General features: G+C 47.3%; 2 protein-coding genes across 2 annotated transcripts in view; one reads left to right on the top strand and one right to left on the bottom strand.

The window, feature by feature from the left end:
* Positions 1-10,574, top strand: part of B3GNTL1 (UDP-GlcNAc:betaGal beta-1,3-N-acetylglucosaminyltransferase like 1) — a 97,403-nt gene extending 86,829 nt beyond the window's left edge. Inside the window, exons 10-13 of the mRNA XM_026051388.1 lie at positions 3,341-3,409; positions 5,233-5,307; positions 8,801-8,889; positions 10,261-10,574. Coding sequence (XP_025907173.1) covers positions 3,341-3,409; positions 5,233-5,307; positions 8,801-8,881 — 225 coding nt within the window. The 3' untranslated portion in view covers positions 8,882-8,889; positions 10,261-10,574. The remainder of the gene's footprint in view (positions 1-3,340; positions 3,410-5,232; positions 5,308-8,800; positions 8,890-10,260) is intronic.
* Positions 10,004-27,004, bottom strand: part of TBCD (tubulin folding cofactor D) — a 116,794-nt gene continuing 99,793 nt past the window's right edge. The window contains exons 33-39 of the mRNA XM_026051347.1: positions 22,323-22,444; positions 21,253-21,330; positions 18,397-18,486; positions 17,397-17,484; positions 15,152-15,261; positions 12,113-12,197; positions 10,004-10,391 (exon numbers count right to left, since the gene is read on the bottom strand). Of these exons, the coding sequence (XP_025907132.1) occupies positions 10,380-10,391; positions 12,113-12,197; positions 15,152-15,261; positions 17,397-17,484; positions 18,397-18,486; positions 21,253-21,330; positions 22,323-22,444 (585 nt within the window). The 3' untranslated portion in view covers positions 10,004-10,379. The remainder of the gene's footprint in view (positions 10,392-12,112; positions 12,198-15,151; positions 15,262-17,396; positions 17,485-18,396; positions 18,487-21,252; positions 21,331-22,322; positions 22,445-27,004) is intronic.

Here is a 27,004-nt window from a genome sequence, read left to right as displayed (position 1 = left end):
GCAGCACCCACGGCGGGAGTGCAGCACCCACGGCGGGAGCGCAGCACCCACGGCGAGAGCGCAGCACCCACGGCAGGAGTGCAGCACCCACGGTGAGAGCGCAGCACCAACGGCGGGAGCGCAGCACCCACGGCGAGAGTGCAGCACCCACGGCGGGAGCGCAGCACCCACGGTGAGAGCGCAGCACCCACGGCGGGAGCGCAGCACCCACGGTGAGAGCGCAGCGCCCACGGCGGGAGCGCAGCGCCCACGGCAAGAGCGCAGCGCCCACAGCGGGAGCGCAGCGCCCACAGCCTGGCCCTCATACCTGCACTCCAGGCCGACTCCTCAAGGCTCCTTGGGCTGTCCTGCCCGTTAATCTCCTCTCATCACGGGGAGGGCTCCTAGCCCAAACCCACGAGTCCCTTCATGCAGCTGCTCTGCTTATTAAAAAAGAGAAAAAAAAAGGAGACAGCAGAGAAGTGCTTTTATCTGCCTCAAAACTGCCTTCCCCAGCAGCTTTCCTTTCTTCGAGTAAATACCTTATCTTTTGAGCTGTATAAACTTTCTCTCATGAGGAAGAGCACTATTTCTCCTATTTCCCCTTCTTTCACCATTGTTTCCGTATGGTACGATTTGTGTTTATAAAACAGTTACATACACTAACTATATCCTTATTTTATAGCTGACATTGAGCTGGCTCTTCCAAATTTTAACTGACAGAAAAGTTAAAACTGAAAGTTAAAAGATAGACTTTTTTTTTTTCTTTTGCAGTTTTACAGGTTTTTATACAAGTCAGGCTCACACACAAAATACTCAGTTTCTTTATAACTGAAGTATGAGGTGAGGCCTCAAGCTACCATGGTGAGATGTTATGGATTGCGGTGGGAATCGGTTGAAAGCAAAATGGTGAGATTTGTAATGTGTTTTGCATGGTATTTAATGTATTTTCTCAGTAAAGAAAAAGCCTGAGAATGCTTTATAAAGTTATAACACACAGGTTCCTCCTTAAGAGAGTCTAGTTTAAGTGGGGATAACTGGTCTTCAGGAAAGAGTCAAGGTAGGAGCCCATTAATGCAGGAAAATAAATAGGTAGCTCTGAGTTAAGCCGAATATTTTAAAGTAAATAGCTGAGATAAGCCTGATGCCTTGAGTGCTCCTTACTGGATAAACAGTTGTGTGCAAGGCCAGTATTTAGTCTCCGGACGCACATTTTCTTTAATTGGAAAATAAATAGTGCGTGGCAGAAGAATAGATGACTTGTGCTTGGCCACCCACGCGGTGTATATTCTGGCAGCAGAATGGCCCATTCGAGTCTGACCTGTTTGGTGATACTGCTGCCATCAGATTTAAGCTGCTGAATCTATTGAAAATTACACATGGAAATACCTGAGCAGGATCTCCAAAAACGGTCAGGAGTTGGCAGCGTCTTCCAAGGGGAAGCTCTCCCACCCTGCCCGTCCTGCCGGAGGGTTTCTGCACCCAGCTGCTGTGCCCGGGAGCTCCTTTGGGTTGGGTGGTTCGTATGTTGAAGATGCATACGTCATTTTCTGCATCTAATGGCAGGAGTTATGTTATAGCTAAGAGAAGTTAGCGTAGTTTTTGGTACCCCAGTGCCCCTAGGATGCTATTGGGGTCTCTAAGTACGCTCACATTGAGGTCTAAGGCCACAGGCTGGCAAAGTCTGAGGTTAATTCAGCAAGAACAAGCTCAAATGCAAGGTGAACAGAGCGTTGATCCCAGCACGGACCTGATGGATGAAGTGTCCGGGCGCACCCGGGCACATCCAGGCGGGTTGGGGAGATCTGCAGAGCAGGAGCCTCCGCAGCCTCCCTGGGCAGCCTGGGCCAGGGCTCGGGCACCCTCACACCAAAGAAGCTCTTCCTCACATGGAGATGGAGCTGCCTGGGGTTCAACTTGTCCCCATTGCCCCTTGTCCTGGCACTGGTCATCACCAAGAAGATGGGTAGAAGAAATCTTGAAATGCAGCCTAATGTGCTCAGCTCTTGCTCTAGCAGAAACGGAGGATACTGCTCTGGCCAGTGGAAACATCTCCAAAGTATTTTTGACATGGAAATGTCTTCGTTGTTGCAAAAGGCTGAAGCTCCATCTGGTCGTTTCCTGAACCACAGGGCCCTCATGTTGCCATTGGGCTGCGAAGGTGGTGCCGGCCGTTGAGAAAGAAATACTGACAAAGAGGCAGGAGTCCCGCTGAGTGAGCCCGGTCCTCGTGTGTCAGTGGCCTCTTCTGCCCAGACAGAGCGAGGTCACTTCAGGTGAAAGAAGATCGTCATCATAATCAAAGGAGGGAAACGTGAGAGCCATGTGTGCGCACAGAAAGGCAGCCAGCCTTCCGCGGCCTGATGTAACACAAGAAATTTATAATAAACAGCTGTCTGGCTTTCCAAATTTTCTCAATATTAAGTGTTGTTAATCAATTTTTAATGCAACAATTAGAAGATAGGAAAGCTGCTCTCCATCCTTCCCCAGAATAATTGATTTCAGCCAGACATTCACAAACTAAACCGTTCTGCTGTGGGGCAGGAGCCCTGTGTACACAACATGAGTAGAGCCAGTGGAAACCTGGGGAAATGTACTTGAATTCATCGTAAAAACTCTTCTGAAATGTTATTGGCACCCTAATGGTTCAAAAAATAAGGCCAGCTTATATGCTGGCTTGCCTGCATGTTTATGAGGAATACAAATAAACATCTCAGCTGTTTGGCAGCCTGGGCTGTAAGTAATGCTTGCAAAACTCTGGTAAGAATAAGCCAAACAGAGCAGCACGCTTATATCTATCTATCTATCTATCTGTCTGTCTGTCTGTCTATCTATATGTGTATATATGTGTGTTTAAACACCACACGTGCTGAGCTTTTCAGCTAAGAGACCCCCAAAGCGTGCGTGTCGGTCAGGGTTTTTGAGAGCTGATGAGGGATTGAGGCTGGTGCAACTGGAGCATCTTTAGCCACATTGCAGCATTGCTACCCACAGGTGTCTTCTGATATATTACATGATGGCATGGGCAGAAGCAGCAGGGTTTGTAGCACCCCGTGGTGGGTATGGAATGGAAGTGCCAGGGCTGCAAGCAGGTCTCAGGTCGCTGCTTTCCGTCTGCTCCCATATCCCTGAGGATGAAGTTAAGGGTCTCAGGATTTCTCCTCCTGCACAGTCAGTAGCTCAGCTCACCACGGTGTGCTCGTAGCCACCTACAAACATCCCACTAAGATGTGTCTGTGGAAAGGGTTTAATCTTTTTAAGCTCCTTAGGTGATTTGGCTGGTTCCTATGTTCATTTTTATGCCTTTAACGTTGCTTGCAGAAATACAATACAGCTGCAATATCTGCTTTTGTTTTGCCAGGTAACTGCGTTTTGTGATGTCGATGAAAAGAAAATAGCAAAAGGATTTTACACTTACGAAGAATCAGAGGTTAGTTGTAACTAACAGAGGTTAGTCCTAAGTTCTGCTGCGTATTCATTGCTGTGATCTGGGGTTGTCCCGGGGCGTGCGAGGCTCTAACCTGCGCTCCAGTTTAAGCACCCAACAGCAGGCACGGGTCAGGAAGGAGCCACATAGAGGGGATCTCGTCCTGGACCATGGACCATCCCTGCAGGGGGATGCAGGTGGCCCAAGGAGAGCCCCAACCGAGCTGCTGGGTGAGAGCAGAGCCGGGACCGAGCGCTGGGACCTCAGCACGAAGCAGGAGCCGGGGCCGGGGCGCGGGACGGCTCCGTGCGCCCGGGCTAAGGGACACGCAGGCTGGTCAGAGAAGGGCACACGGGACCAAAGGCCTTATCCGGGCTGGGAAAAAAACAGGACGAAGAATGTGGAGTTTGGGACGTGGTGTTTTCAAAGTCTAATAGTCTAACAGCAGCGAACGTGTCTGAGAGATGACCATGCCAGGCTAGGAGCAGGTATCACTGTGGTCGGGGTGGAACGACAAAAAAAAAAAAAAAAATACTAGAAGGATTCTGTTGATGGGGTAAACTAAAACCCACCCTTCCTGGACACTTCAAAGTGAAGGTGGAATTTGGCTCCTGTCGCATTAAAGATGAATATCTGTTAAAATAAAGGGATCTGCAGTGATTAACTGCAGCCTCCCTGCATATGTGTAATCACCCCGCAGCTGAGTGAGGTCTTGATTGAGAGGTTTCTTCAATGCTGGAGCCTGCAGCATTGCAGGCAGCAGCATTTTGCTCCCTGGAGAGTGAGAGAGGAGCTTTAGATGGCAAAAAAACAAACCAGAGAGGAGGAAAGAAAAGGCAGCCAGGTTTTGGGTTTGGCCATGTGGATGGCACGGTAGCTCGGGAGCCGCAGCGAAGCTTCACCCCGCCGTGCAGAAATGGGTGCACAGACCGGTCTCTGCGGGCGCTGCTTGCCCTTGGGCTTCACTGTGCCCGAGTTCACTGATCTGGCAGAAAAACAATGCACCAGGTGCCCGGCTTTGTACCCAGCTCCTTGTGGTCAGCTGAGCCGGAGGTTGCAGAGTCCTTGGATGCGACTGGAGGGCGGTTAGAGCAGGGTGACTGAAGGCAGGTCACGTCCTGGGAAGCTGATGAGACCCTTCAGCTGCAAGAAGGTCCTTGGAGGGGAGGATTTGCACCTGGAATACTGAGGATTCCCAACCAGTGAAACTGCTGCAGACCCCGAGCACTTGCCGCCCTGCACAGACCCATCGTCTCGGCCGTGGGGAAGGGTTTCCCGAGACCTGCTCTGAAGCCATAGAAGATTCTGCAGCTTGGAGCCAGGGTGAAGTCATAGCTGGGCCGGGGCCACCAGCAGCTCCTGTGGAGGGAGCAGCTCTGATCCTTGCCCTGCCCTTTGCCCTGAGGCTGCTCCGGGGCCTCCCTCAGGGCGCAGCAGGGTGATTCAGCGCCCAAAAAGTGATGGAAAATTAACCCAACCAGAAAAAAAAGGTACATGAGCATTTTTAAAGGGGCAGGATATTAAGACAGCTCGGCTTGCAATCAGAGCACGGAAAAGGGGCAGCTGCTGGAGGAGAGGGGGAAAGCCAGGGCCAGGGAGGAGCGAGGCCTCCAGCAGAGCTGGTCTTGCACGTAGCTTCAGCCAGAGACACGAGCGGGTTCTTGAAACCACAGGGAAAAATTAAGAGTGGAAGCCCTTGAACAGAGGGATCTGAAATCTCAAAAATCAGGGTTTTCCAATTAATGTTTAATAGCTTCTGGAAGAAAGTGAACAAGCAACCCCAATGTGCGCACGGTGAGACTCAGTTTCCCTCCTCTTTCCTGCAGGAGAAACCCAAGCCGAGGATCCCTGTCTGTCACTTCAGAGAAGCAGCTCCGCCGTTCGTGCTCTGCGTGAAGCTGGTGAGTGAGCTCCTGCACAAGCGTGCATGCACATGCATGCGCAAGCATCAGTGTTTGTGCCCTGTGAATAGGTATTGGTTGGGAATAGCTTTTCATGGAAGCTCTAAAATGCCTTTTCACTAACTTGATTGTGTGCAGTATTTAGGGGATTTAAAACAGTGTTAAAAAACAGGCAGTATTAAGACTAATAAAAGGTAGAGCTCCTGTAAATGAGTTTGGGTATGTTTTACCTGCTTATCCAACACCGTTATAGGCACAAAAGGGACTATGCAGCCAGCCACACAAGAGCACAGTAGCAAACACGGACTAATTGTAAGTAATGTGTATCTAATAGTATCTTTATCAGTGGCTACAAATAGGCTCAGGCAGTAAAGACTGTTAAAAATCTGTTCAGGGATTGATTATCTGCATCTCGGCCCTCCTCTTACCGTCCCTCTCTAACTTGGCACTCCCCTCCTTGTGCTCAATGCTGAGCTCATAACGTGCGCCCTGTGAAGCCAGCCTGAAAGGACCTTAGGGCATTGTCATGATCTGTTGTTTGATAGACTGTTGGCTAAGCTCATGATATTGCAACTAATTTAATTTTTCATACTGCATATAATGGTGGGTGGAAGTCCCTCGACAAAACATCTGTGCAACCTGTTGTCGGAGGCAGTGCGTTCCTGACGCCTGCACAATGGGCCCATTCTGCAAAGCCCAGCCCAGGGCTTCGCTTGTGGCTTCAGGTTCTCCCGCTGCTCGGCACGGAGCGGATCCCACCGGCTGAGCCATGCGGTGCCCTGGCTGAGACGATCAGGACAGTTTGTGCTGTGTAATGTGAACTGCTTGGGATCGCTGCACACTTTGTGGAGTTGCTTCTAAAACTTTGTGAAGCAGCTTGATTTTTAGGAGGAGGCCAATAGCCATTTGTGTGGGGCCAGATCTGTAGCAGCCATAGACAGATCTTGTTAATCACAGGAGAAAAAAAAAAAAAAAAGGAAATGATAGAAAATGATAGAAACATGGACATTTTATCTGTACCAAAGAGTAGGAAGGGAGAAACGGGATCAGATGGTCTCAGGGAGCGAGTTGGTTGTCTTACGGACCCCTCTGCAGAACTTTGTGCCCCCATCCCTGGGTTTTGCAGCTCAGCTGCAGGGAGAGGTTTCTCAGCAGCCTCCTCGGCCGCTGTCACCTTTGCTGCGTTTCGTTACTGTTGGGTCCTGGGGGGAGCTGCTCGGGATCCAGCAAACCCACTTTTTGCTGCTCACGAGATTGTGACTGGACTGAAATGGCCACGTTTCTCACTAGACGTAGAAAGTGAAACCAAACAAGCTTGTGGGTGTCTGGTCTGAAATGCTGGGGTACCTCCCTGCCCTCAAACTGGAGGCCTGGCCACTAGAGCAAAGGGTTTCTGACGGGGCTGCAAGGAGCAGAGTTGAGTCCTTCCCCTCTGCTGATCCTGGCACAGGCCCGGCTGGCTCTGCTGGGGCGCCAGACGTTGGGGTCTGTTGTCTCCTGTGCAGACCTCCGCTGAAAAATGAGCTAAATATCCAACCGCCCCCCCAGCTTTTAGCAACTGCCTTTTTTAGCAATTGCCTTTCCTACCTTTTCCTTTCCAACATGCTTTTTGCAAGTAGGAGCACAGCAAAAGGTGGAGTAAGGGGATAAGTACACAGCTATTACGACAGAATACCCTGGTGCCCGCTGCGCATGGGGCAGTTGTCAGCTGCCCCAGGATGGGTCATGCACCCAGCTCTGCAGCTCATGCAGTCACAAGGGAAGAGAAAGGAAACCCCAAGCGAAAGGGCAGCACTTGGGGTGTCCCCAAGGGCAACAGCGGGGAGCTCGCTGCGCTCTGCCACTGGCTCTGGTTGCACCTTGCATGGAACTGTCGTAGGGCTGAATGAGCTGCAGAGCCTCTTCATTAAATCATTAGCAAGTACCTAAAAGATGTGGACAGCCGATTTCAGCTTCATTAACCCACCCCAACCCTCAGGAGCATCCTGCATCCTTCTGAAAAAAGTGTTCTGGAGCTTTCTTGCCGGCTTCGGTATTCAGTACCGAATTCGGTATTCCTTTGTCAATGAATAATTTTTAGAAAAAAAATACATTATCATATTTTTTGTTTAACTTGCAAGAAGTTTTTTACAGGGCTGTAGCGGGCCTGCAGCTGAGGAAGTGCCGCTGCGTGTGTGTCCATGTTCACCCAGAGACTGAATTCCCTGGTGGAGCTCCTGGAAGCCGCCTGGCAGCCCGCGGGCCCCTCAGCCACGGGCTGCGTCGTGCGGGCGCCCTCGCGCCCAGCATCGTGCGGGCGCCCTGGCGCCCGGCGGGCTGCGGCGAGGGCGAAATGCCGGGAAATGGCTGCCTGGGCCCCGAGTCCAACTGCTTGAAATGAAAGGGATTTTCTACTTTCCGTCCCAGTAATTAAACTAGTTTGATTATATCAAGTGAATTTACTGTTAGACCACTTACAGTAAAACACTGCCGGGTTATGTCACCTCTCGTGTTCTGGGACTGAAAGACTTGGGTTTAATGAGCCGACTTCATGCAGCAGCTGGGCTCCTTTTAGTTTGTGTTTCGTAACCCTTCCTTAGAGCAGGTGCATTAGAGCAGTTCTGTCGCCCTCGCCCTGACTCGGGCAACGCAGGATGGGTGGCACCGTTAGTGGAGGGGCGGTCTGGGCTCGGCGGCACCTTCGCGTCACCCAACGGGCCGGTGACCACCCGTCAGAGAAGCCGCCTTAGACATTTCATGGCCAAGGGACCTTTCTGCACTTTTCCAAACTCTTCATTGATTATTATTGTGTCATTTTTAGGATCAGTAGATATCAGAGCTCAGATACTAACCGGCAGCCCTGGAGTAATGGTTTTGTTGAGGATCTTAAGATTTTCATGTGGGTTTTTTTTGGCATTGCCAGTGAAAATGGAAGAAGGTAACGGGTAGGTGAGTGTAGCACAGAGCAAGTGGAATTGGTCAGTGCCCTGGAGGCCCCACACCTTGGTTTGGCCAAGAGACTTGCACTATAAGTACTTATAAATTCAAGCAGGGCAAAAGAGGAGCTTTGGAGACAACAGGTTGGTTGGTTTGGTACCTGGAACTGCTGTTTCTGATGCCGCTTCAGAAGAGCGACGAAGCCCTCGGAGCTCCGGACATGCAGACCACAGGCCTGGGGATTTTTCATGCACTCAACCCCACCCTGGAGCCGTATCGAGGCAGCCTTGTGTTGGCTCCCAAGTACTATGAGCACATTCGGAAGCAGCAGAGTTTGCCTAGGAGATGCCTCCTGGCCCAAACCTGGGCTTCTCCTGCTGCCCGTGTCAACGAACTCACCAAACATTTTAATTTGAACACAATTTTTGCATGAAGACATCTCTGAGCCCTCTCCCATTTATGTTTAGCTCTGCAAATAGGACTTGTTTCGTGGTCTGAAGAAGCAAATGAGTGACAGGTCTATCAGTGACCTGACATGAGCTTGTCTGTTTGATCCATGCTCTTTCTTCCCCCACAGGATTTGACAGGAGGAGCATTCGAAGCAAACTTGGCGGCGCTGAGCTTGAAGGAAGGGGTGGATTATTATCACTTCAGCTGACCGCTGAGGTAGGCGGCGAGCGCAACGCCACGTGCATCTGTGTGTGCAGGATGACCCAAGCACTCAGAGGCCTGGAAATCTCTTAGCATTTTGTGTTTCACTAATTTAGTCTTTGTTCTGATGAACTCCTTAAGGGAGGACTCAGTTACATGGCATTTGCTTTCACTGCTATTGTACACAGCTCTTCTATTGAACTCAGTTTGATTGCCGAGTTGTATTTCTGACTTAAGTAGCTACCAAACCTAAGCCTTTAGATTCCAAGGGGCCTGTTACCCCCAGGAAGCATTAAAAACATCAGGCAAGGCCCAGAGCTGGGCCTGTGAAGAGATGCAACTTAAATGCTATTTTTCACCTTTATGCACACAATTTTACTCTGCTCTACACAGAATTTCATCTCCCAGGCCAGGTTGCAAGTAGACTTTAAAAAGAGGTTGAATAAGCTGTCATGTATAGCTGGTCTCTTGAAAAGCAGCAAGAACCTCACAGCAAGACATGCTATGGTTGTGGCAAGGAACCACCTACATCACCAGAGTGCTGCAGGCTTCAGCACTCAGCAGCCCAGGAACTGGCTCATTTTTAGTTCCTCCTCCTGCTATTTTTCTTTCTTTCAACTGTGCATGTATATAACAGGTATATCCAACTGCTGTTCTAGATGAAGGGCTGGGACAGCAGGGTTTAATTAGAACCATCAAATAACCAGGCATAATTACAGTATCATCTCACCTGTGCATTTGCCCCGCAGTCCCATTCGTCTTATTAAAGGTAAGTGTTATGAGTCCTACTCCCCAAGCCATTTTCTTGTGTAGTCAGTAAGTAATGAGCTCAACTCAGCAGTTGCTTGGGGAGCTGATTCATCACCCTTGTAATTCTTCAAGGGGAAAAAAAGAAGCTCAAGTCTCTAAAGCTAGTTGGACACACAGATATTTGCTTAGAGGGGTTACATTAAAGAGCTATTAAAAGAGGTAAAGTGAAGGCTGGGTATTTTGGTTTGTCTGTGATCACTTGACGAGTGACAGACCTCGTCACAGGGATACTTTACCTTCAGCAAGGTGTCATCCTCACTAAGCACTGCCAGTCTTACCCCCCAAAAATGTTTCTTTTACGAGGATGGTGAAGCAAGTCAGGTTTAATAACGCCACGTGTGCTCAGCAACAGTGCTACATTTGGGCAAGCACAGGTTCATTCAGAGCTGGAGAGGCCAAGATCACTGCCATCAAAACTGCAGGGCAGCTGGGCCAGCAGTATGAAGACAAACTGCCATCTTGTGGCTGCCAACAATGAATTTAAGAACAGAAATACCACAAATCTTCGTTGTCTTCATATGGCACAGCTGCGCAACACTTTAAAACATATTGTCTGCCTCTTATTTTGCTGGACAGGGAACGTCTTGCTGATGAGCCACCTCGTCATGGTGCCACAGCTCAAACTCGTGCACGTCCAGACAGCCCCTGAACCCAGAGCTTGGGGCTGCAAAGCAACAGCCAGGGCAGCAGCTTCGTTACGCCGAGCTCTACAAGGGGAAGGAGAAAAGAAGCGGTCACAGGGAGCAGTGAATGTCCCTATTTCATCATTATCTCAGTCGTGGTAAAATGAACCAAATGGAGATGAAAATGTAAGAAGATGGAGTCATTTTCACAGGCCTCAACTTTTTTTTTTAAAAAAAACTACCCTTGAATAAATTCTGTTTGTGCAAGTTTTGATGGTATTTGGTAAGTGCTGATTTCATCTGGAAGGCGCTTTAGGTGCCTCTTCGTGTCGCTCCGCTTGCTGCTCCCGGGGCAGAGCGAGCCGGGCGCTGCGGCAGCCCCGGGCTCGGGGTCAGCCCGGCCCGCGGCCCTCAACAGCCCAGTGCTGTTTGCGGCAAGGGGAGCACCAACTTCAGCAGGTTCCCAGGTTTCTCCTTATTAGTGCCATTTCCATTCAAAACGCTTGCATGTTTGTCTAGTAGGGTGTGTGTTATTCATATCATGGAGTCACAGAACGGCCGAGGTTGGAAGGGATCCCTAGGGATCATCCAGTCCAACCCCCTGCTCCAGCAGGGACGCCCAGAGCAGGGGCACAGCGTCGATGTGTATTAGCATATATTACAATTAGCTTTGAATATTTTCACTTGTCAGCCTTTTCTCTGTCTCCATGTCAAGATTAAGGTATTGGAATATGTTTTGGCTATCAGTGAGTTAATCACGTAACATCTTCATTTTCAAGATAACATTTCTATTAGTTGACTAGAAGAACTAGATTTTATTAATTTGAAAAGGAATACTTAGGACAGTTTTTGCTCTAAAAAAGAATGCTTTGGATGAGTGAGGCTCTTATTTTCTAAAATTGTCAGGCACAGGGGTTTTTAATTTAAACTAAAACCAGAAAACTGTGGAAAGGGCCCTGTAAAAACTGGGAAGACAGGTGAAGAGACTGAAGAACAGGTTGTCTTTGAAGATTATTCATATATTGCTTTAATATTGGTCTGTATTATTTTTAGAGCTATAAGGGAAAACATAGGATTACATTAGGAAACATCTTTCCTTGAAAGGATTATCAGAATATTAATATTAAACAGGAAGAAGTGACCAACCTTGAAGACTCATGTAATGTAATCCCAAACAGAGCCAGTTCACAAGTATTACTAAGTGCTTAAGGGATAAATGTGGCAAAACCTATTTAATTATTTTCCCTCCATGTTGTTTATCCTGCTCCCTGAGCCCTCCCCTCTTTGAGCACAGGAGACAGGGACCTCTCTGAGGAATTCTTATCAGAGCACCAAATGATGCAGTCCTAAAAAATAAATACTTGGCTCCTGGGCAGTCCCAACCCCTGTAACAAAGGGAGAAAGGAGCAGTCTGTGAGTGCACTGCCTCCCTCCTCGCGCGCTGGCACCATCGGGGAGCGTCCCCAGACAGACAGACCAGGGCTCACTGAAACATCTGGGCTCTGTTATTTCTTTCTTGCATTTTCTCTGAGTAAGATGTCACACCGCAAGTCTGGAATGTGCTCAGGAAATGAGGCTGGAAGGGTTTAAGAGCAGAGTCTTCAGCAGCTCCATATATCGTGCAGTTAGCTCTGAGGACATTTCTCTGGGTACACATTTATTTACACACGAGCCAGTGAAGAGCAGCATGCGGTGTACAGCAGCACACAGTGTGTGTGGTGAACAATTGATCCTTACAATGTTTCTTTAAATACATCTATCTTTATATAGACACATACATGTCAGGAGCACAATCCCACGCTTACCTTGGCTACCAGCTGCGGCCTGGGCAGTTTCAGAAGGTCACAGAGACAGTTGCGTTTCGCTCTCACTGCTGGTAATTCAGCTTCCCTGCACGAGCACATTAATTGTTCAGTTAATTCAGAACCAAAGACCCGACGGTGGCCGCATGCATACAAAAGTACACGTCTGGTCTTTCATGCACGTTTCAAACTAGAGAAGTTTTCTGATGTGTCAAATTCTAAGAAAAATACAAATTTTCTGCCATGCATTGAGCCAGATAAACCATAAATAAATACACAACTGGTCTCCTGCAAGTGACAGTGACTAGTAAAACTTAGAAGACTGTATTTTTAGATCTTATATTCTAAAACTTAACGCGTTTTCATGCCTACCCTTTGACTATAAATTTACTAATGTACTCTCTCATCTGACAGTTCCTTTTTTTTTGCACTAGAAAATATCACACAAAGAGTTTAAATGTCGGCAGATCTGGAAAACATTCTGCTATCTTGAGAAGCTTTATGCTGAAATAAATAAAAAAAACCCAGACGTTTTAAAAGCTCCCGAAATAGCACAATGTTCATGAGATAACTTCCTCAGCGCTGCCAAACCCCGAAAGGGCCAAGCTGCCTCCCCAGAGCCCCCTCCCAGGCTGCAGACATCCCCGGCCGCCCGCCCGCCCTGCCCGTCAGCAGCCTGGCTCTAAGGCACAGCTCCGAACGGCTCCTTGCACATAAACCGACCCCAGAACTACGGCAAAAACGCACAGACCGGGGGCTAATTACAAATAACTCTGTTTTTAAAAAAACACGTGGGACAAATCATCAGGTTTAATACTGGAAACTTTCCATTAGTTAAACAAAATTTATTATTTTTAGTGTAATTTGTTTAAACTCTAAATTACACAATCAGATGATTTGCAGTTCCCCTTGCAGTTCCCAACGGGAGAAAAGTTTCAAAAATGTGTATGCCGGTAATTGCCAGCTGCCCCAAATATTTAAATCTCCTTTGGCTTCCTGAAGTTCATGCTTATTTTAATTCCGCGTTTACTAAGATGGCTGTAGCACCGAGCACGCGGGGATTTATAAGCAGCTCGCTCTGACACTCAGCAATGACTTCAAAAAATCTTCTTCTGTAAACGGCTGAAGTCTCCCCAGATAAAACAATTAGGCCTTAAGTAAACTGGCCCTCAGCTTTAAACTGGCCCTCAGCTTTAATCTCGGAGCAACAGGCGTTCTGCAACTGGCAGCTCAGAGCAGAGGGAACGAAATGGGCAGCCGTTTGCAGCCTCAAAACGACCATTTCCGTGCTTTGGGAAGGGCTTTAGGAGGAGAACTGTGTTTTGCTGCAGCAATTCCTGCGGGCCGCTTTCAATCTGGTGTATTGCCAGCGCCTGTTACTGGTGACGGTGCTCAGCTGATGCTGCTCGGGTCTTTTGGTTATTGCTGCAGTTTATTCCTGATTGCTGTGGGTAGAATTCACCAAAAAAATCCCTTTTCAGGGAGCAGAGCAACTCCTCTGCAAGCCTGTTGTGAGCTCACACTTAATACTGAGGAGCACTAAAGGTAATCATCTTAAACATTAGGCTGTCGTTGAGCAGAAGGGTTCTTAAAAAGCCATTCTTCAAATCTGAGGTGAGTGTAATTTTTGTCCTAAAAGTTTAAAGACAAACAGGAATAGCCACCCTGCGCCATGACAAAGTAACTGGACTTTCGGGGAAAGAAAAGGATTTGAATTTATGCCCAGAAATAAGCTAGAAATTAGGTAAGACTTGAATAATGTGAGCGGACAGTCCAAAAATACATAAAGCACCATCATGCAGGTACACATGTTGTCTGAAATTTCAAGGAATAACAAAAAGCCATTTGAGATACGGATTAAATAGCACTAATGTGTTTTTAGTATCTGGCTATCCTTGAACTCCTCCTGAAGCACGAAATCTGGCTGCATCAGCCTGTTGGGCCAGCGGAACCGTGACCCAGTACATCCTTCTGTAATGAGGAAGAAAGCTTAAAACAGCAGCCAAACTCATAAACTAATTAGTATCTTAAACCTCTTATTGCTTCAAATATCTCTGGCATGCAGACTTTTATAAACATTTCCAGGTAATTATAGAGCACAATGCTAAAATCCTTGGAAAACAACAAAATCCCCTGCCAAGATGTGGTAAGCTGTTGTCCTTTCTCTAGTCACTTTATGGTTCCGTTCAATTACTTTCTTTGATGTAAAAAATCTGCTCTAAGCTAGTAAATATACAAAATAATTCCCGTTGCGACTGCCAGGGACTGGGAGGACGCGGCCGGCGCGAGCCCCGCCGCCCCGCCGCCCCGAGCAGCACCCGCGCGCGGCTGTGCGAGGTGAAAAACAGTGACAGCAGCTGAAACACGTCCAAAGCATCCAACTGCATCAACACAGGGATACTGGGGAACAGCGGGACCCTCCTCCTCCCTCAGAAGACGCTAGAAGTAGAGATAACAGTAAGCAAAAAACTAGAAAGATAAAAGCTTTTTTTAATTGATACAGCCATGGGCTCAGGAAGTGTCTGAATGATTCGAACTCGTTTGTCTGGATGCAAAGATTGTGGCATTTTTGAGCCATTACTTTTCATAGGAAATCTGAGCTGCTGTGCTAATTCTGTTGTTTTCCAACTTGCAGAGATCCTGCCTTCTTCCAAAACCTTGCCAGGGCTCATAAATGCCAAGAAACTGTCTGTGCAGTTGAAGTGTGTCTGTTTGCACAGCCCAGTCCCTCTGTGTTTCATGGAGAATTTCCAAGATCTCCTCCCTTTTTATGTTGTTAGAAAAATAGGGGTATTCACTTTATCCAGCGGTGTTTTTGTAAACTCACACCACTTTGGTGGGACAGTAAAACACACAGATCTTGTGAACAGAAGGGTTCTTTTCAGGAATGCCCTTTTGGCCTAGAAGCGATAAATAACTAAATAAGACTAAGGCATCATACAACGTCCCTGCCACCCTTTCTCCAAGGTATGGACCTTTTTCTGAACTTCAGTGGTACAAAAGTTATTTGAACTCCTATTACTCTTGGACAAGTGCACTCACCAGTTGGTATCGCTGAGTATGGTCAGGACCTCATCCACAAGGGCAGGATCGACGACATCGCTGTAGGTTATCAGCATTTCATACACCTGACTGGCCGTTGTTTTCCTGATCTGCAAAGACAGGGGCAGAGGGAGTTTTCCCGAAGCAGCCGGAGCGCTGGACGGAAGAGGCCGCGTCCGGACGCTCGTCCTGACGGGGAGCCCGGCCGCCCTGCAGACCTGCGGCTGCTCCCAGGGCGTCCCAGCACCTCAGCACCATCCTGCTCCTACAAGAGCTGTTTGCACTAAACTTCCGCAGCGTTTCAGCGGAAGAGGGCCACAGAACTGTGTGTTTATTGCTACTTTAGACACAACTCAGGATGGCTGTGGCCGAAAATCCTGGGTTCTACCAGAATACTTTGGATGGGCCTCACAGCACTTGGATCTTTCCATTTGAGTGGGAACCAGCTTTTGGCTACAACTACTGCACATTTCCTTCAGCACTTGTATCAGTTTATTTACACTGAAATAATCCCACTCTCTTCTAGCTTCCTCTCAGGCTGAGTCACAATTTCAGCGAGAGCACCAACGCATTCGGAGCACCAGTGAAGAACAGTCAAATAGTGATATTTGGTTTTGCTCAGGATGTTCCAGGAGACTACATGAAACCCTGCTGAGTTACCTGCTTGCCAATTTAAACCATCTTTGAATGTGAACTAACATTTGTCAAAGCATTTTTCTCCTCGTTAGATTGCAGTCATCAATTAATGTTACCTTGCAACTACTTTCCTGTCCTTAGAGCAAAGTTTGTAGGAGGCAGAAACATCAAAGCACGTAACTGAGCTGTTGTTACCTGAGTGTTGAGCAGCACTGCAGCATTAGCCATTGGCTTCTCCAGCCCACTCTGCCTACAGGGAGAGCTGCTGACCTGCCCTTGCAGACAATCTTAAAAATCGTGTATGGATTAATTTAACTTACCATGGCTTATAAATAATAATAATAAAAAAATGGAATCAGATAGCTGAATGTGTGTCACCTGCATGAATGGGCACTCCTATTCACACCGGTACTTGGCTCCAGACTAAGAAGGGGATGAGGGTGAGAAAAGCACGTTTTCCAAAGCTTGTGCTTTTCAGATCTGTCCCTCACAATGAAAGATTTATTAAAATGTTTGAGAACAGCCCAAGAGGAGCATCCAGCGTTTTGCAGCGACTCACTGGGGCAGTGTCTGGCTCTGACTTCGGTTGCTCTAGGGCTACTTACGCCCACGTGGCTGAGCAGAAGCATCAGCAAAACTTTCAGCTAAGGCGGAAGGCAGACCATGATGTCAGCAAAATTAGTTTTCCGGAGCAGAAGCTGTCCAAAGTGGTGAATTTGCAAGTGTTTCCCCAGAGCCCTGCTTAGCAGTGATGCTGCTGTAGGTACCGAGGCAGCAGCCTCGGCTCGTTTCTTAAGTATAACACAGAGAAAGACACTGGGGGAAGACAGCAAAATTACAACACAAGCGAGTTTTAATTTCAGTTTTTCAAGAAATAAGATAAAGGAAGAAGAGGCCGATTTCTGGAGATCCAATGATATTTTCATTTGACTCAGCTGTAAAAAAGAGTATCTATTTATCATAAAATTGGAACAGAACTCTGCAGATTTAAAACTGCTGCCTTTTGCACCTCCTGCAAGATGTCCTTAGTGCAGCAAGGAAACACAACATGAAAGTATTTGGAGCCCAAATTGTTGTGTTGTAAATTGTTAAACCTCGCTGTGTAGCACAGGATTTTAACCTGCGCTCAAAAGCTGCAGATATCTACTGGCCAGACAGACATCTAAATACATTTCTCCTGAACCAGAACTACTGGTGTGTTGCTGCTGTCAGGCAGTAACTTCTGTTATGATAAAAGCCTTCAAGCCCTAAGTGGTGCAAAGATCCTCCTCGTGTTGTATAACAACAGCAAATTAATTACCTAAATAATTTCTAATTAAAAATTGCACAGATAGAAGGCATAAAAACAGTAGATAGAAGAGCAGGGCATTCTGTCAGGATGCAGGAACCTGTTTCAGGTAGCAGCCTGGCAAGTAGAGATTGAGATTAAATAATTTGTATACAATAATTTCTGGCAAAAAAGAATGCTGTTTTAATAGATTTTTTAAAAGAGTATTTTATATATTGCACTTTGGTAATCCAATATGTCTGGCAGGCAATACATCATATATATATGTATTATTTATTTTATATATATATATATATTTATATATGTATCTTCAATACTTACTAAAGGAAAGGGATGGCAAAGGAGGAGAAACAATTGAAATAAAACTTTTTCTCTCATGTCTCCTTGGAACTGCACCAGGCCACAAAACCTAGGAAGAAACAAGGAGACAGAGGTCTGGGTGACTTGTGGTGAGCGTTGCTCACGTGCACCTTGAAGCTCCCGCTGAGGACACCCAGCACGGGGCGCCGCAGGCCCGGGAGGTGCTGTGGGAAAGCAAACACTGCCGCGAGCGCGGGGAACCCTTAAGGGTGGCTCAAGTGCACCCAGATGCCCCCGCCTACGCCCAACACAAACACGGGTTTCAGCCTCGAGCCGGGCAGCAGCAGAGGCTCCGAGCTGGACAGGGTCCGTGGAGCAAGCTGCCACTCAGGGCACGGCGCAGCCTTTACTCGGGGAAGGGCAGATCAGAAGTGCGGGGTACTTCTGCTTTTAGGCTTTCTCAGACTCAATCTATTGCCAATCAAGAAATGCAATTTAAGTCACATACCCATGCTTCTAGTAGGTATACACAAATAATTTGTCTCTCCTCCTCAGCCAGCATTGCATTTCTCCACGCTTCTCGTTTGACTGCTTTGCTTTCTGCACTGAGGATTTTTCCCTAGAGCCACACTGTAATTTTGCCAGCACTTTTAGCTCTTTCTGCTACATATAGAAGAGTTGATCATGTCATATATCCCTTGGGGACATCACTAGAGTCAAGCTCTGTGGAGGCAACACACCCAGTACATGGCTGCAAATGGCAACAACGTGGTAGAAGTTGCAAACTTTAAGATGTCTTCACATAATTTAAGAAGTTTAAGAAATCTTCACATAATTTCACTCCCACCACCCGGAAGAAGGGCCTAAAACTCACACAACCCTATGTTACATGTATTTTTATGTATTTTCCACTTGTTTTGTTGTGTGCAAAGGCCCTTGCTGTTTTGTTTGGGCTCTACTGGCATGAAGTTCGCTTCGCTCCTTACAAGCAGACACAAAATCACATTATTTCTCAACTCACACTCCGATGCTGGAGCGAAGTTTCCGTATGTCTTTGGATTTTTTGATCTCTTCTTTACACAGAGCAAATAACTTCAGTGGAAATGGGTGGCTGAAAAAGAGAGAGAAAAGAGATGAGAAACGGGTGTCAGCACCCTTTCCTTTTCAGTCCACGACTGAACAAGCTGCCGGATGAACAGTGAAGCCAGAAACACCGCAGCCCGGAGCAGCATCTGTCCTGCCCCTACCCGAGCGCGCCCTGCCTGGAGGACACAGGCCGGTGGTGGCCGCGTACGGAGCGGCCAGGTCACTGTCACCAGTGGCGGTGGCACCCGCGTGCCGAGCAGAGCGCCACGCTCAATGCACCCACAGTGATCTGCAAATTGTTTAAGTTCCACCACGCTTTCAATAAATGACCGCTGCTCTTGGGGATGTGCTGCTCCACAGCGCCGATGCTCGCCGCGGTCGCAGGCAACGTGACCAAACACGGGGCGCAGCTCCGGAGAGGGCTGAGCCCTGAAGCCATCGCTGCCTGTGTTCAGGAGTTCCTGCCCCATCTCCGTCTGGGAAACGGATTCTCACAGCTCTTTCCCAGACACTTGTGCAAACACAAGTATTTAATATCGCCCAAGGAGCTATTAAGGAGAACTAAAGAGGAAGTATTATTTTTATTTCAGGACTAATTATTTAATCTTTCACTCAACACGCACCAAGCCAGCCATTTGAAGTGTCATAGATGCAAACGAAACTATTTCGTATTTGCTCAGCAAGCCCAATTAACTTCTGGACTGCACATTTGGGAAATCTCTCTGTACTGGGTAGGTAAAGCAGCACACAAAAACCCTAGGATTTATTTTCTGCCACTGTGCTTCAAAGCTATAAAGTATTCAAATACAAAATAAATAAAAAAATATGAAAACAATGTGTCATGTTTCAAAATATGAAAACATATGTACATGACAATGCAGTGTCATCTGTTTGAAAATAAGGCATTTAAAACAAGACGAGGATTCATAACGATGAGGAGACGTTTCGTTTCCACAGTTGCTCTGGTGGCGCCGTAGGAAGATGCCCAGCGCGGCACGGGGCCCGCGCGCCGCCACCGCCTGTGTCCGGGCCGGACGTGCACCGGGAAGGGCATCCTCCACCTGGAGCACCTCACTGAGCCCCTTCCCTCGGAGAGCCCCCCGGAGGCCGAGGGGAGCGGGAAGCTCCGGTGTGGAGGGCTAGCATGGCTGGGAAAGGACAGCTGGAAAGGGGCACACAGAGCTTTCCTCGCAGCCTACAGATTCCAGGCGGGCTGAGCACCGGGTGGCAGCTCCATGGTCGCTGGGTGCCCGCGCCGGGCGTCTCAAAGCCCCACGGGAGGAGGCCGTGGCGGGGAAGGGAACCAGGGCCCTGGGCACCAGCCCTCCCTGCGGCGCCGCAGCCGCCTCTCGCCCGCACCGGGGGCATGAGCTGGGCACGGAGCTGGGCCCGACGTGGCCTAGGGCACACAGCAAAAGGCACCACAGGAGGCACCTCCACAGGGCAGGAGTGACACCCTGTGGCAGCGGGCACCAACAGCCACCTCGGGCTCCTACCCCGTGCCCGGCTGCTCACCCTGCTCAGATTCATCACTCTAGGGTATCACCTGCTCTGGAGAGCTAATATCTCCTTAGAAAACGAAGTCCAAGAGGGTCCACAATGCCCATTTTAAACTTCAAAAATTCATTTGCAAATAACTACTAAATATATACATTATATACATTAAATGTAATGTAGCAGTCAACTATCAGTCAACTAACAAGCACTGAGTGCAGGCGCAATCTGTGCTGGTCCTGCTGCCAAGTTCCCTTGCTAAGGCTCCACGGTGCCCAAAACGCAGCAAAGAGACGAGGGGGAGGGAAGAGGTGGGAGCCCCACACCCCACGAACGCTGCTGCTTCACGTGCAGCTTCCAGAGAAGCTCCTCATTTTACATTCCCATGGCCAACAAGGTTGATCTAAGGCATGTTATCTAAATACACACTTGACAACAAGACTAGAATCAATTAAAACTTTTAGACTGATAAAATTTCTTCATGTTCTTCTGCTGTTAGTTCTAGAACTAACAAACCCGCTCTCTCTGCTGGGGAATACCTGCTGTACTGATCTGCAAGTGTCTACACACGTGCCCAGATGCTGCTTGCAAAGCTTTGTGGAACACGTTCTCATCTTCCTGAAATTAAAAACATTCTCTTCTGAAACATCAGCAAGAAAAACACTATTTCATCCTGGAATACTTTATTCATTCTTATCCATTCCTGAACTAAATACTTTCCAGAGTACGGAGCTCGGAAAAGCTGGGACGTGCCTTTGCTATTCTTATTAGAATCTTAATTAACTTCTTTGGAGATAATTCACATTAGCAGAAGCAGGAGGATTTTGGAAGCGATGGCTCCTAGGCACACTGTTTTGCAGCACTACAACAGAACACTACCTCTGGAAAGGACTCACAGCACAGTAAGGAGGGCCACCAAAAAGCACGGTCCCTAGCACTCGGCAAGCTAGTAGCAGCCAGCAGCCAAACGGATCTGAACCTGGCCCAAACCTACCAAGAGAAACACGTGAGTTGAATGTAATGACTTTACTGGTCACGAAGCAACGAACCGATAACCAACTTCTACGCTGAGAGCAGAGCCCAAGAACTTTGTGGAGACATTTTCAAAGCCCTCAGTCCACGGTTTATCTTGGCTGTTGCACTGAAATGTCGCAACTTCAGGAAAATTAAAACAAAATCTTCTATCACATACATGCACGTTCCATAGACACCCACACCTATAGCAGCACGCCGTGTCGGAGCTGAGAGGCCTGTTGCGTACTGCAAAACAAACAAACAGGAGCTTCCAGCAACTTACTTCTCCTGCGTGGTGAAGATTTCAAAGCAGCCATTGGCCAGCATTTGGTCCAGCATCGTCAGGAGAGGTACAGACACCCTGATGAAAGAAAACAATTCAACAATGTAAACACACCTCTTGGCACGCATGTACACAACTATTTTAATTAGACACAACGAAAGAAACTTCCCATCTACCTACATACATTTAAATTAGAGCTCTAGTTTACCCAGGGGAGGGCTGCTCAGTAACTTTTGTGTTGGCTAAATCAGCCTGGTTGGATGAGAGGGGGACACAACATTACAGTCAAAGGGGGAAAACAGACAAAAAACCAAACCCCTAATTAACAGCACGCCTGGTTTGAACTTCCAGCATCCTGAAAATGCAGTTAAAAGAGGTAGAAACTATGAATATATCTGCATATGAACGTATCTAGTACCTGCAAAATTATTTTCAAGTATCTGAGCAACATATTCCACGAAACGCACGAGAAGCGGCAAAACCTCACTGCAATAATTACCAAAGGAACCAACACACCATGTGGTAGCTGGAACAGCCAAAGTCACATTTTCTCTTCCAGAGGCTGAGTCAAAAGACACAACTAAATATAACGAAATTGAAATTCTGTTAACAAGTTTTTTGTTGTTGTTGTTTTTTAAGCCTCTCGAGAAATATTTTCTATTTTACACCTGTTTGCTAAGTGAGGCTTAGAGAAATACACCTCACCATTCAACCTGGGCTACCTTTAGAGAAGAACACTCATATCAGAATTAGGTGTCGAGCACCTAGGAAGGAGCATTACCTAAATGAAATGCAGACAGGACGAGGCTGCCAAGTATATGGCAATATGGAATCCGACTATTGCATCACATAAAATACTGGTGCTCATCACATTGTGACCAATGTTAAGCTACAGTAAGTAAAATAAACTCTACCATCATTCCTTTACTATTCAAAAGTGCCAAGCAAAGTGCACTGAAGCCAGGGGGGCTGGTTCGGGCACCCTTTGCCTTGGCAGGTTGACCTGGCCCGTACACCAGACTGCAAACAGTCACTCAGTCGCAGAAAGAAAGGCCAAACAGAGGCATTACCGGTTGTTCTGCAGGTTGTCCTCAAAGACCTTGAGCAGGGTCTCGCAGAAGCTCCCCATGGCGCTGCCGTCGCCCTGGATTCTCTTCATGTAGTCGAAGAGGCTCTGGGCAGAGTACCGGAGCTGCGGGAAAAGACCACAAGCAAGAAAAGAGCACAATAAAGATTCGCTATTTTCCATCTTTGGAAATAAAACCGCCCCGAAGCACCGTCAAGATCCTGCCTTGCTTTAGATAATCGCGCTGTTACGGCGGGGAAGGCAGCACCTCACCATTCAATGGTGCAAACACTGAAATGTGTTGAAAATGAAAATTCAACGGTGCAAACACTGAATGGTGCGAGCACCTCACCATTCAATGGTGCAAACACTGCGTTCAATGTTTAATTACGCTTAATTATTTCATACTATCTTTTAAAACAACATAGGCATTTAAGACCATTATGAATAACAAGGAAATATTTTGTCTTATTACAAGCAGAGATCATTAGAAACAGAAGGTTGCCCCCATGTCAAGGCTCAGGAAGAGACTTTGGAAGGTCCATGTTCAATTCTGCATCTTTCAGTCCCACATCTCCACACTTCCACACCCCTTTATGGTTCTCTCCTACCATCTTCCAAAAGCTGCTTAATTCTTCAGTGCTTTCCCTGCAGATCCAAATGATTAGGAAGGCAAGAAGGGGCACGAAAGGAACAGGCAAGCAAACGTCTCCTGCACACAGAGCAAGCTGGGCAAGGCAAGACAGAGTAACAAGCTAATGGGAAAGGCTCTATAACAAGGACAGTATTTCTTCATTAGCAACTAGTGACATTCGGTTTAAGTAACCTGGTGATTAAGTAACCTGAATGAAAGTCACTCGGCCATCTACTATAAAAACCCAGAGCTTTACTGTAAAACAATAATCTTTTACAATACAATTTCCCCATGAAATGGGACCATGAGCAAATCTCCTACCAGGGTGGTACTGTCTTACTTCATCTACCATTAAAAGAGTGGAGATTTCTGGTAATAATGACAGAATATGGAGCAAAAGTGTTGATAAAAAGAGAAAAATCAAATCATCTTTATGCCTGCAAAATAAAGAATCCTCTCTGCCCTTTCACACACAGGGGATTCCACATTTCTTTTGCTACTTGGAGAAGTAGATAATGGTTTTGTTAACTCTCAGAAAATGGCCTTAGCCAAGAAAGCAGCCAAAGTGAAAGGTTTTACCAGAGAACAAGGTCACTTTGGGGGACAGACCCACGTAGTTGCTCAGCAAATTTTAAACCAGGACATTTTCCATATAGCCAGCATAGATCCTATGATGTTACTGCAGCAAACTCTAACACAACAAGGTAACACAAGATAAATGAGTTAAATCCGTATTTCCTCTTCAGGTCAACATTCCCTCTTCTCCCAATAACATCTGAGGACGGTATGTGAGCTCTAACCTTCGACTGGTCATGAGTGCTTGCAGAGCACATTTCCAATACCTGCCCCATCCACGCAAGAGTGCAGAATTCACACTTGGTCAAACGTGTGACATTTACCTTTCCCTGGGGCTGCAGCAGGACTGGGAAAGGAAATTAGGAGGTTAATGGCCTGGAACACAGACAGCTTTGGACGAGAACTTGAGAGGAGGCCTGAGAATGACCTTATTCTTAATAAACAGTAAAAACAGAGTTTGCCAAGGCTTGAAACACTTGAACCAATAGTAGGTACTTCAGTGAGAGGCAATATATTGTATGGGCAACACCACCCAAAGGGCCCATCCGATGATAAACCCATAAAATCCTAAGGAGCAAACCTCCAGAATCAGGAGGAAAACATGAACGAGCCTCCTAGGAAGTGCAACAATATCTCCAGAAGGGTGCACGCTATTCAAACAAGGAGGGGAGCAAGAGAGGAAAGGCAGCGACCATGGTGGCCATGGGCTGGAGATCAACACCCCCTCCTGCTGGGTCTCCTCAGAGCCCCTGGGATCTTCAGGACCAAAGACGTCAGCTGCACAAGGCAAGGAAGGCAAGAGCTTGCCCAGCAGCAAGGAGGGCAGCAGGCGGCCCTGCTCCGCTCCGCTCCCTGCGGGAACTGCCCACCCACCACCTGGAAACCTCTGCTCTGAATGGGAGAGGCCACGAGGCCGGGCCACAGGCCTGGCCTTCTGCTGCTGCACTGACTGTTCATGAGGTCAATCCCTCTCGGGAGTGAGCGGGGGGAAATCCTGGAAGTCTGGAGATGAGGAAATAACCAGCGTAAAGCTGCTGTCAAACTGCTAGTAGTGCCGAGCTCAGACGCTGCAGGGCCTCTGCTCTGGGCAGGGCTGGTGCCACAGGTCTGACCCACTCCACCACGGTGCCCAGGCCGCGGGATTCAGGCAGTCCCCGCGGTGCCGACCCCACCAGCAGCACAAGTCCAGCGAATAATTACTGAAACGGCTCAAACAAAACGAGCATTTTTGCCTACAGGGCAAGAACACTGAAGGACCCAGTGCTGAGAGACGTTTTTCAACAGAGAAAGACCTACCTGCCAATCTGCAACACTCGTGTTAACATGGGCAGCACAAAAGCACACTGAGGTTATGCTACGCTCCATAAAAAACACCCGTTTTGGATCACTTAAAGCCCTGACAAATTTACAACACCAAAGTGGCAGTAGCTTATTTTCCCAATAACCTTAAAAAATTGCATATATTTTAAGTTTTAGCACAAGTGAAACCATGTCTCCTTTGTTCTGCTCGCAACACTCCTTTTCAGGTCAAGTCTTCGGAGGCCAATAACTCCAGGTTTCAAGTCAGCGGTATTTTACGTCAAGCAGGAATATAATAATTCACACCACTTCTTTTTTCTTAAAGAGAATGCCAGAAATTCTTCCCAATTGCAGTTCGCTTGCAAGCTTGTCAGGCCTGCTCCAGATAGCAATTCATTCCCACACCAGCAGCCGCAGTGACTTGGGGTTTCAGAACTTCGTGTTCTTCTCATTTTTCACATTATCTATGAACGTCCCAACGTTTTGATTTGTAACAACTAATGCACCTGTTTAATGCACATTTGTTTTGTCCAAACAGCACTGAAGGAAGTCAGGAGTCTACGTGGGAAATGGAAAGGCAGTTCTGAGGAGCCAGCCGTTTGGCATGCAGAACAGATGCCACAGACCTGCCACGGGACTTGACATATGCAACGATTCACTGGACTCATATGGAAGTGGCTGCTATAAGTTGTTACAGTTCTTCAACATATTATTCTAGAATAGTTTTATTGGGTTTTAATTTTCAAAATAGGATATTTTTAAAAAAGGTTTTCTTAAAATTTCTGTAATATTTTAAATATAATTTTCGCTCTTTATGGGGGGTTGGAAATCACAGGAGATTTTGCGTTTTAATAAAACTGAATCCAGTTGAACAGTCATGAAATTATATCAGATAGTTTGCTGGAAACTCTAGGGCTTGTGAACTGCAAAAAGAACCGCTTTATGCTTCTATCTTTGACTGCTGGGAGGATTTTTTATTATGCAGCCGGAAGAAATCGGCATCGCTGCCGTCCAGCTTTATAATTAGAAGATTCTTTTATACAAAGAAAGTGCCCTTTGAAGCAGAGGAATGCTGCGGAATGCCAGATCCGGGCGGGAATGACATCTTCTGCCTTTCCAGGCTACTGGCGGCGCTCAGGCTCCGATTCGTTCGGCGGCCGGGCTGCCTCCCAAGGGCCGCTCCGCAGAGCCCTTTCTGCAACCTCCTCACAAAGCCAAACAAAGGAATATTTTTGCTAATTTTACTGCTGGAGAATTTACTGCTGGCGAAGGAGGAGCCGCCGGCACCGCGGAGCAGCCGCGCCGCGATCAGGGCACGAACCCCTGCGCTCGGATGCTCCGGCGGGCCAGAGAACCTCCTCGCTTCGCAATCTACCTGCTTGCTCAGCGGGACACAATTTTTCAGAGGGAGAGGGAAGGAAGGAGGGATCACAGAACATACAGCTCACTGCTGTATATACAGCAGTATATACACAGTTCAATCAGCTTTTCCCTTTACCCAAGTTCTCAAAAATAGGCTTCTTTCATATCAGTTTAATAGAAAGGGCCCTTAACATTTCATTTAATGTTTAAATCAGTCCCCGAGATGCAGCAAACCACACGAGGGGCTTTGTTAGAATAGTCTGAAACACAAGTCATTATAAGAGACATCAGTCCTAATTTGAGCATCACATTTTTAACATGAAATTTAATTTGCCACATACTGCATAACCCCCGCCTAAGTACCCCTATTATGAGCCTCTCTTGCACTTCTGTCTGGCTCAGAAGGGAATTAGGCCACTTTCTTTTTAAAGCCAAATCCCTTGAGAATATTTTCACAGGAAGAAGCTTTCAGCGTTAGAGAGAAACGCAGGGTCACAAAAAGTTAACGCTTCAAAACCATATTTTGAAAACATTACAGAAGGTTTTCTTTAAATGTGCTGGCAGCTGGTAACAAGGCAAGGCAGCTAGGAGCAACTGCACTGTTTACAGTTTTGGAACATCAAGGACAAGCAGAACTTAAAAAAAAAAGATATGAAAATGTTGAACCTTTTCCTGTGACCTCAGTTAGCAGCCAGAATGTCTGTCCCTCCACAACCTCCCTCCCCTCTTGTGTTTCTAAGGATAATGTTGGCTCCGGAGGAGCCTCCTGTCATTAGCTGTTTGACTGAAACTTGAATTTCAGCTGCATGTCTGCT

Source organism: Nothoprocta perdicaria, unplaced genomic scaffold, assembly GCF_003342845.1.
Source record: "Nothoprocta perdicaria isolate Ctin4 unplaced genomic scaffold, notPer1 scaffold_75, whole genome shotgun sequence".
Lineage (NCBI taxonomy): Eukaryota > Metazoa > Chordata > Aves > Tinamiformes > Tinamidae > Nothoprocta > Nothoprocta perdicaria.
The sequence above is the reverse complement of the archived record's forward strand: the minus strand, read 5'-3'. Positions and strand labels throughout refer to the sequence as shown.